The sequence below is a fragment of the Lethenteron reissneri genome, unplaced genomic scaffold (genome assembly GCF_015708825.2).
Source record: "Lethenteron reissneri isolate LAM-NWPU_2019-01 unplaced genomic scaffold, ASM1570882v1 scaffold_1073, whole genome shotgun sequence".
NCBI classification, from domain to species: domain Eukaryota; kingdom Metazoa; phylum Chordata; class Hyperoartia; order Petromyzontiformes; family Petromyzontidae; genus Lethenteron; species Lethenteron reissneri.
This window is the reverse complement of record NW_026890754.1, coordinates 12,919-23,566: the sequence shown is the minus strand read 5'-3', so window position 1 is coordinate 23,566 and position 10,648 is coordinate 12,919. Positions and strand designations below refer to the sequence as shown.

Genomic DNA, 10,648 nt, shown 5'->3' with positions numbered 1-10,648 from the left:
CCCCAGCTGCAAGCGATGATGAAATTCCGCTTGCAACTTTCATCAGCTAACACACACACCCATCACACACACACCATCACACACACACACACCATCACACACACACTATCACACACACACACCATCACACACACACTATCACACAAACACACCATCACACACACACACACACCATCACACACCATCACACCACACCATCACACACACACACCATCACACACACACACACCATCACACACACACCCATCACACCACCACTATCACACACACACACACCATCACACAACACACCATCACACACACACACACACCATCACACACACACACACCACCACACACACACCATCACACACACACACTATCACACACACACCATCAAACCACACACACTATCACGCACCTGGTCGCAGTGTAGAACCCCCTGCCAGCCGCGGGTTGGATCCGGTCGTGAGTGTGGAACTGGGAGGCCATGGGAGACCAGGGCAACACAAATGAGAGGATGAGAGAGACACACGGGGACGGAGAGAGGTGAGACGCAGAGGTAGGAGGAGGGAGGTACGGGGTTGAGGAGACAGAGACAGGGGAGCAGGGAGGAGGAGGGTGGTGGTGGGACGGGGCAGCAAGAAGGTGACGACGATCGGGGAGGGAGAGGAGAGGGACCACGGGGAGCCAAAGGTAGGCAGATGAGTGAGAAGAACGGCAGGCGATGTGTCAGAAGGTCGTCAGGTGAGAAAGACAGATAAGGGGTGGTGGAGGAGGAGGAGAGCGGGGTGTTTGACAATGTGGGGCGATGGAGGAGGCGACGGCAGGGAGATGTGTAGGACCGGGGAAGGAGGCAGGGAGATTCGGGCGGGTGGGACGGGAGAGAACGTCCAGAGAGGAGACGACAACACGAGGAGGACGAGGAGGAGGGTGACGAGGAGGTCGAGAGACGAGGAGAAGTTCGGGTTAGAAAGGAGGAACGCAGAAGGGAGACGAGATACCCGGTGAAGCACAGGTGCACACACGAACACGAACACACGAACACACACACACGAACACACACACGAACACACACACGAACACACACAACACGAACACACACACACACGAACACACACACACGCACTTGTACAAGACTCCCCCTCCTCCCTTGTACAGCGCACGCAGTGGAACAGGGTCTCAGGCTGAGCCATAAAGGCGCCGGGTTAACGAGTAACTAGTGAGGAGCCCCCCCCCCCTCCTCACCCCTCCCCCCCTCCTCACCCCTCCCCCTTCCTCCTCACCCCCCCCCCCCTCCTCACCCCTCCCCCCTCCTCACCCCTCCCCCTTCCTCCTCACCCTCTCCCCCTCCTCACCCCTCCCCCCCCCTCACCCCTCCCCCTTCCTCCTCACCCTCTCCCCCTCCTCACCCCTCCCCCTTCCTCCTCAATCCTCCTCCTCACCCCTCCCCCCTCCTCCTCACCCCTCCCCCCCTTCCTCCTCAACCCCCCCTCCCCCCTCCTCCTCCTCCTCCTCACCGCCCCACGCCTCCACCTCGGCCCCAGCGCCGCAGAGCTGGCACCGGGGCGCAGGATGGCTTCGTGCATGGCTCGCTCCGACACCTGCGCGTCACACAGAGTGTGTCACAGTGTGTTAGTGTGTGTGTGTCACGATGTGTGTTGTGTCACAGTGTGTGCCGTGTCACAGTGTGTTAGTGTGTGTGTGTCACAGTGTGTTAGTGTGTGTGTGTGTCACAGTGTGTTAGTGTGTGTGTGTCACAGTGTATTAGTGTGTGTGTCATAGTGTGTGTGTGTCAGTGTGTTAGTGTGTGTCACCGTGTGTTAGTGTGTGTGTCACAGTGTGTGGTCACAGTGTGTGGGTTGTGTGTCACAGTGTGTTAGTGTGTGTTAGTGTGTGTGTCACAGTGTGTGTGTCACAGTGTGTTAGTGTGTGTGTCACAGTGTGTTAGTGTGTTCGCCCTTTCGGTTGTCAACAAGAATCAACAACCGCTCACAAACGGACACGAGCGGAATGTCCCATTCACACCACGCTGCGTGTGACGCGTCACACGCGGACAAAGGTCCCCCAGGTAGCCTACACAGGCTGATGGGGCAAGTGCTGCTGCGAGCATCAGGCAAAGGTCCCCCGGGTAGCCTACACAGGCTGATGGGGCAAGTGCTGCTAGCGAGCATCAGGCAAAGGTCCCCCGGGTAGCCTACACAGGCTGATGGGGCAAGTGCTGCTAGCGAGCATCAGGCAAAGGTCCCCCGGGTAGCCTACACAGACTGATGGGGCAAGTGCTGCTAGCGAGCATCAGGCAAAGGTCCCCCGGGTAGCCTACACAGGCTGATGGGGCAAGTGCTGCTAGCGAGCATCAGGCAAAGGTCCCCCGGGTAGCCTACACAGGCTGATGGGGCAAGTGCTGCTAGCGAGCATCAGGCAAAGGTCCCCCGGGTAGCCTACACAGGCTGATGGGGCAAGTGCTGCTAGCGAGCATCAGGCAAAGGTCCCCCGGGTAGCCTACACAGGCTGATGGGGCAAGTGCTGCTAGCGAGCATCAGGCAAAGGTCCCCGGGTAGCCTACACAGGCTGATGGGGCAAGTGCTGCTAGCGAGCATCAGGCAAAGGTCCCCGGGTAGCCTACACAGGCTGATGGGGCAAGTGCTGCTAGCGAGCATCAGGCAAGGTCGTCGGGAGCAGCGACAATGGCGCGGACGAGGGGCTGGTGTGGCCTGCACCAAGCCCGCGTGCTGCAGCTTACTACGCACAGCACACGGTACTACTCATTTAAGGGGCCGTCCATAAATGACCGTCACGCGATTTTTAAATATTTTTTACCCCCGCCCTCGTCACACGGCGTCACAAAGTCAGACCCCCCCCTCAAATATGACGTCACAAGTTCTGCCCGCCCCCCCAAAAAAATAAAGCATGCTTCAAATAGTTTTAAACTATTGTCATTGTAGTGCGTATTTAATGTGGCACTGCACTCTGATGTTGTAGGAGAAAACATTTATTAATTAAGTAGAACGTGTTGTCTATATTTATTTAAAGTTACGCATTTTGATGTGACGTCACATCTATCAAACTCCCCCCCCCCCTCGTCACACATCGTCACAAATGTCTGACCCCCCCCCCCCCCAGGTGCGTGACGTCATTTATGGACGGCCCTTTTGTCCTGAACTCCGAAACCATACGGGAGTTACGCAACAAGAAATTGCGGACGTTAGGCGAGGATTCAGGGGCGGTCGAGACCACTCATACGTAGACTGTCACAGTAAAAGAAACATACAACTTTGAATAAATTAACATAAACAGGACCCTGCGGGGTGGGCTGGTAGGAACGAACAATTGAATGGCTATAATAAAATGAAATGGCAAAAAATGGGTGCCAATAAGTGGATGGAAACGTAGACGTAGTGGAACATAGGAAACAATAAAGTAGTAGTAACCGTTGTGCAAAAAATAATAGTATTGCACAAGTATGTACCTACGTGAGTGCAGCTTGGAGCAGACACAGTGAGTAGTAACAATCTGCACGATATGCAGCGCTGTCGTTTGGTGTGTACCACCAGTGAAGTCGAGGGGGCCAAGAGGTGGGTGCAATCCCACAAGTGAAGCGGCATTCTGGACGCAATGTTTGGTGTTGAGAAGCTCGGTGTCCCCGGCCCCAGCTCGTTGCCCCGCCCCTTACCGCCGTAACCCCGCCCCAACCCCGCGTAGCCCCGCCCTCCACCTCGTGCCCACGCCCCCTGCTGCCGTTGCCCCGCCCAGCCCCGCGTAGCCCCGCCCCCTGCCGCTGTACCCCCGCCCAATACACCCCTAGCGGGGGAGAGATTCCCAGGCCTGGCTCTAGGCTGGAGAGCCGCCGACGAGGGGGGGGGGGGTAGGGAGTTGTTTTTAATGTAAAAGCTTTAAATGTAAATGTTTCTATTAAAAAACATCAGGGAATGTAACATTGTTAAACATTAACTCCCTTTCACACACGCGGGGGTACGATACGAAGGGAGAGTTTGAGGCCTAGGTCTAGGCTTTAGGCCTAGCTGTAGGCTTTAGGCCGCCGTGAGTTAATTTTTAATTTAACTGTTTTTATTATTCATGTAAAAGCTTTAAATTTAAATGTTTCTATTTAAAAGCATCAGGGAATGTAACATTGTAAAACATTAACTCCCTTTCACACACGCGGGGGTACGATACGAAGGGAGAGTTTGAGGCCTAGGTCTAGGCTTTAGGCCTAGCTGTGAGTTAAATTTTAATTTACAAGTTTTAATTAAAAGCTATCTCAGGGAATTATAAGGGAATGTTACACTTGTTTAGCCAGGAAAGCCTCATTAATTTAAATATTTTAATTAAAAGCTATCTGAGGGAATTATAAGGGAATGTTACACTTGTTTAACCAGGAAAGCGTCACTGAGTCTAAAGGTTTTTGTAGGGTCATGCCAAGTGTTTGCAGTAGGGGGCGATGTTGCTACACGGATGGACGGATGGACGGACGGACAAACGGACGGACGATATAATCTATTGTAGGCTGGTCCACTTCGTTCCTACCAGTATAAATACACGACTGATCTCAGCGGCAGACCAGCTCATGCACATGGAGAGATGACGTCGCGGCAGCCATGTTGCGTGGGGACTTCACAGCGGCCATGTTGCATGGGGGGTTATCTTCATGGCGGCTGATTGGCTGGTGTAGTGAGTGACGCACAATGAGTACTTGACGCGTCACCGACACTGCTTCGGATCCAGTGACGATCGCTACCGATCGGATTTTCTTTACTCGGAACCTCCAGATCTCAAACGCTGAGCAGGATTGAGCGCGGATCGTGTTTGGATGTGCGACCACCACCATGCATACCACAGGTGCCATCGTCGGCTGCCGATGGGCTACGCTGCCGTGAGCAGGGGGCTCGTGTGCCAAGTGCGTTGTCAAGTTGAGTCTGTGCAAGCCGGTGGGAACTCGAGAGACCAGGACGAGTCTCATTTGCAAGACGGACCTCGGTCACCACAATGACAATGGCGTGCCAGTGCGGGCGTGTGTGTTAGTTCAGGCTTCACCGTGGGGTCGGTGTGCCAGTGCAGGCCTCACCGCGGGGTCGGTGTGCCAGTGCGGGTCTCACCGTGGGGTCGGTGTGCCGGCTCACGAGGATGGTCACGGGCCCTGGCTCTCGCTCGCTCAGCAGCGCAAATGCCTCGGCCAGACCACGGCCGGCACGGCACAGACTGCGGCCGGCCACCTCCAGCACCTGGTCACCACGCCTGGCACCGCACCGCGCACCACACACGCACCACACACGCACCACACACGCACCACACACGCAACACGTAGGCACCACGTACACACCACGTACGCTCCACGTACACACCACACATACACACCACACACACACACCACACCACACACTCACATGCCACACAACCCACATACACACCACACACACACACCACATATACACACTACACACACACCACACATACACACCACACACACCACACATACACACCACACATACACACCACACACACTCCACACATACACACCACACATACACACACACACACCACACATACACACCACATACCACACATACACACCACACACACACCACACACACCACATACACACCACACATACACACCACACATACACACCACACACACCACACACCACATACACACATGTAAGTGCTGTTAGCAAGCACTTATTAAGGCCAGAAACAGCGCTCAATTGCGTGGTGTAGCCAACATTGCGCCTGACTGCCTTAATCTCCTCATTCTTTATATGTATACACAGCAACAGGTACTTATTTAAGGCTGAGTTTACTTAGGGGAGGCCCAGGACCGGTACAGGTCATCACCACTGATGTTGGCCGGGAGCTGGAATCGAAAAAAGATTGCCGGGTTCATGGCGCATTGCGCTAACCGCTGCGCCACCGCTCCCTGCTATACAAATATGCACTCCAAAGACACACACACTTACATGTGCACACATACGTACACACATACATCCACACCAATGTAAACACATTCACCCACATGCGCACTTATACCCACATGCACTCATTCACACGCATACATTCACATACACACCTACCAACACGGTCTCGCCTGACCTCTGACCTTTACCATTCACATCGCCCACCTGCTCTCTCACCTGCTCGCTCACCTGCACACTCACCTGAAACTCACTCACCCTCAAGCTCACCTCGCTCACACCCTCGCAATCTCTTCCACCTGCAAGGGGTTGAGGAGTGGGAGCAGGCGACCTCTGCGTGACCCCAGTGACCTCCGCCCTCACCTGAGTCGCCCGCTGAGCTGAGCGGCGGAGCCCGGAGCGAGGGAGAGGATGAACACCCTGGGGGGCCCTGCTGCCCCTCGTGGCCCCCGCGGGCTCCTCTCGGGGTCGGCTGCCCCCGTGCCCCTCTCAGCTGAGACACAGCACACGCCGATCCCGAGACCCACGCCTCGCTCTGTGGGGGGAGGGTGGGGGGGGGGCATGCTACTCACCTGCACGCTCACCTGCTCACTCATATGCAGTATTGTAGGTACCCACATGCTGACCTTTACACCTGCATGCGCTCTCTCTCTCTGCTCACCTGTCTGTTCACCTGCACACTCTATGCTCACCTGTACGCTCACCTGAATGCTCACCTGCACACTTGCATGTACACTCACCTGTAAGGTCACCTGCATACTCACCTCTTGCCGGGCGAGTGACCACTCAACCCATGTTTGCATGACCCCTCCACCGCCCTTTCGCCCCCATCCCACCGCTCCCCCCCCAGCCCCGTGTATTTGACCCTAAAACTCTGTGATGACCCTTGACCTTTCATAAGCGTGACCTCCACGACGATCTGGTCCATGGGGTCGCTCGCTTTCCCAGTCACATGACCGGAGCTCGGGGTGAGGCCAAAGGTCACGTCGAAGGCGAGGTCAAAGGTGGCGGCGCCGCAGAAAGGAGCGCGCACAGCCAACGTCACCACGCCGCGGGGCAGCCGCTAGGGGTCACAGGGTCAGGGGTCAGCGACAAGGGGGCAGCGCCTCAACCACGTGGCACCCACCGTTTGTATTGTTCAGTTCTGTCTCCTATGTTCTGACCAGTTTTTTTTAATAGTCCAACCTGCAGCACCACCACCATGTCCTCCACATTGAACTCACGAATCGTGACCCTGAGAATCGATCTCGCCCGCCTGCATTTCGCCATGCTCACCTTGAAAGTGGCGATGGCCTGCAGGTGGGTGAGGCCGCGCACGGGCTCCCCGTTCACCTCCAGCAGCTCATCGCCTGCCAGAGAAGCGCACAATGACAAAGTTCTGTTGGGGCAAGTGTTGTGAGCGAGTAGCACCTATTTAAGGCCGGAACGAGGGGCTGGGTGGCCAGAACTACGCCCGTCCGCCTTTGTCTCCAGAGTGGCGATGTTTGCACACCGCACCAAGTATTCATTTGAGGCTGAGTCGATCTAGGGCATGCCAAGGCCGATTTATATAATCGTTGCTGGTCGTAGCCGTGAGCGAGAAATCGAACTTGGGTCACCAGGTTCGAAGCGCAGTGCGTTAACCACTGCACCACCGCTCCCTATCATCCACTCAATCACCTACCCACCTACCCACTCATCCATTCACTCACTCACCCGCCCACTAACTCAGCCACCCACTCACCAAGACTTACAAATGTCCCGGGTGGAGCCAGGACAGGTGGCAACTCGAGACCACCTTCACTGCTGCGATTGCGCTCGAAAGGGGCAGCGCGTGTCAGGCCCTCACCATCACCATCACCCTCACCATCACCCTCACCATCACCATCACCCTCACCATCACCCTCACCATCACCCTCACCATCACCATCACCCTCACCATCACCCTCACCATCACCATCACCCTCACCATCACCCTCACCATCACCATCACCTCACCATCACCCTCACCATCACCCTCACCATCACCATCACCCTCACCATCACCCTCACCATCACCATCACCCTCACCATCACCCTCACCATCACCGTCACCCTCACCATCACCCTCACCATCACCATCACCCTCACCATCACCATCACCCTCACCATCACCCTCACCATCACCCTCACCATCACCATCACCCTCACCATCACCATCACCCTCACCATCACCCTCACCCTCGCCATCACCATCACCATCACCCTCACCATCACCATCACCCTCGCCATCACCCTCACCCTCACCATCACCATCACCTCACCATCACCATCACCCTCACCATCACCATCACCCTCACCATCACCATCACCATCACCCTCACCATCACCCTCGCCATCACCCTCACCATCACCATCACTATCACCATCACCATCACCCTCACCCTCACCATCACCATCACCATCACCCTCACCATCACCATCACCCTCGCCATCACCCTCACCCTCACCATCACCATCACCCTCACCATCACCATCACCCTCACCATCACCATCACCCTCACCATCACCATCACCCTCACCATCACCATCACCTCGCCATCACCCTCACCATCACCATCACCCTCACCATCACCCATCACCCTCACCATCACCCTCACCATCACCCTCACCATCACCCCACCATCACCCTCACCATCACCCTCACTATCACCATCACCCTCACCATCACCCTCACCATCACCCTCGCCATCACCATCACCCTCACCATCACCCTCACCATCACCATCACCCTCACCATCACCCTCACCATCACCCTTACCCTCACCATCACCCTCACCATCACCCTCGCCATCACCATCACCCTCACCATCACCCTCACCCTCACCATCACCATCACCATCACCCTCACCATCACCATCACCCTCGCCATCACCATCACCATCACCCTCGCCATCACCATCACCCTCACTATCACCATCACCCTCACCATCACCCTCACCATCACCCTCGCCATCACCATCACCCTCACCATCACCCTCACCATCACCATCACCCTCACCATCACCCTCACCATCACCCTTACCCTCACCATCACCCTCACCATCACCCTCGCCATCACCATCACCCTCACCATCACCCTCACCCTCACCATCACCATCACCATCACCCTCACCATCACCATCACCCTCGCCATCACCATCACAATCACCCTCGCCATCACCATCACCATCACCCTCGCCATCACCCTCGCCATCACCCTCACCATCACCCTCACCCTCACCATCACCATCACCCTCAACCTCACCATCACCATCACCCTCACCATCACCCTCACCATCACCCTCACCCTCACCATCACCCTCACCATCACCATCACCCTCACCATCACCCTCAACCTCACCATCACCCTCACCATCACCCTCACCCTCCCCATCACCCTCACCACACCCTCACCACCACCCTCACCATCATCATCACCCTCACCATCACCACACCCTCACCATCACCCTCACCACACCATCACCCTCACCATCACCCTCACCATCACCCTCACCACACCATCACCCTCACCCTCACCATCACCCTCACCCTCACCATCACCCTCACCCTCACCATCACCATCACCCTCACCATCACCCTCGCCCTCACCATCACCCTCACCTCACCATCACCATCACCCTCACCCTCACCATCACCCTCACCATCACCATCACCCTCACCATCACCATCACCCTCACCCTCACCATCACCATCACCTTCACCATCACCATCACCCTCACCCTCACCATCACCATCACCCTCACCATCACCCTCACCATCACCCTCACCATCACCCTCACCCTCACCATCACCCTCACCATCACCATCACCCTCACCCTCACCATCACCCTCATCCTCACCATCACCCTCACCATCACCCTCACCCTCACCATCACCCTCACCATCACCATCACCCTCACCATCACCCTCACCATCACCCTCAACCTCGCCCTCACCATCACCCTCACCATCACCCTCACCATCACCATCACCCTCGCCATCACCATCACCCTCACCATCACCCTCACCATCACCCTCAACCTCACCATCACCATCACCCTCACCATCACCCTCACCATCACCCTCACCCTCACCATCACCCTCACCATCACCCTCACCTCACCATCACCCTCACCATCACCCTCACCCTCACCATCACCCTCACCATCACCATCACCCTCACCATCACCATCACCCTCACCATCACCCTCACCATCACCATCACCCTCACCATCACCCTCACCATCACCATCACCCTCACCCTCACCATCACCCTCACCATCACCCTCACCATCACCATCACCCTCACCCTCACCATCACCCTCACCCTCACCATCACCCTCACCCTCACCATCACCATCACCCTCACCATCACCCTCGCCCTCACCCTCACGCAGCCGGCCATCCATGGCAGCGGCCCCCCGGGGAAGACGGTCTTCACGAAGATTCCCATGACGCCGCGTGTCGAGTCGCGCCCCGCCCACGATGCTGAAGCCCAGGCCCTGGAGACGATGACACGCGTTAGTGTGGGCCACGATGACACGTTAATGTGGGCCACGGTGACACGTTAGTGTGGGCCACGATGACACATTAATGTGGGCCACGGTGACACGTTAGTGTGGGCCACGATGTCACGTTAGTGTGGGCCTCGATGTCACGTTAGTGTGGGCCACGGTGTCACGTTAGTGTGGGCCACGGTGACACGTTAGTGTGGGCCACGATGTCACGTTAGTGTGGGCCACGGTGACACGTTAGTGT

General features: G+C 56.4%; 1 protein-coding gene across 1 annotated transcript; it reads right to left on the bottom strand.

Moving 5' to 3' along the window:
* Window positions 1-400: 400 nt before the first annotated feature.
* LOC133361445 (PDZ domain-containing protein 2-like) lies at window positions 401-10,392 on the bottom strand (the record flags this gene model as incomplete). Its single annotated transcript, XM_061580362.1, has 7 exons — window positions 401-459; window positions 1,516-1,583; window positions 5,076-5,214; window positions 6,254-6,425; window positions 6,782-6,953; window positions 7,166-7,239; window positions 10,278-10,392. Coding segments are annotated over 7 exons (799 nt in total), but the record flags the coding sequence as incomplete, so codon positions are not given.
* Between the last annotated feature and the right edge of the window lie 256 nt (window positions 10,393-10,648).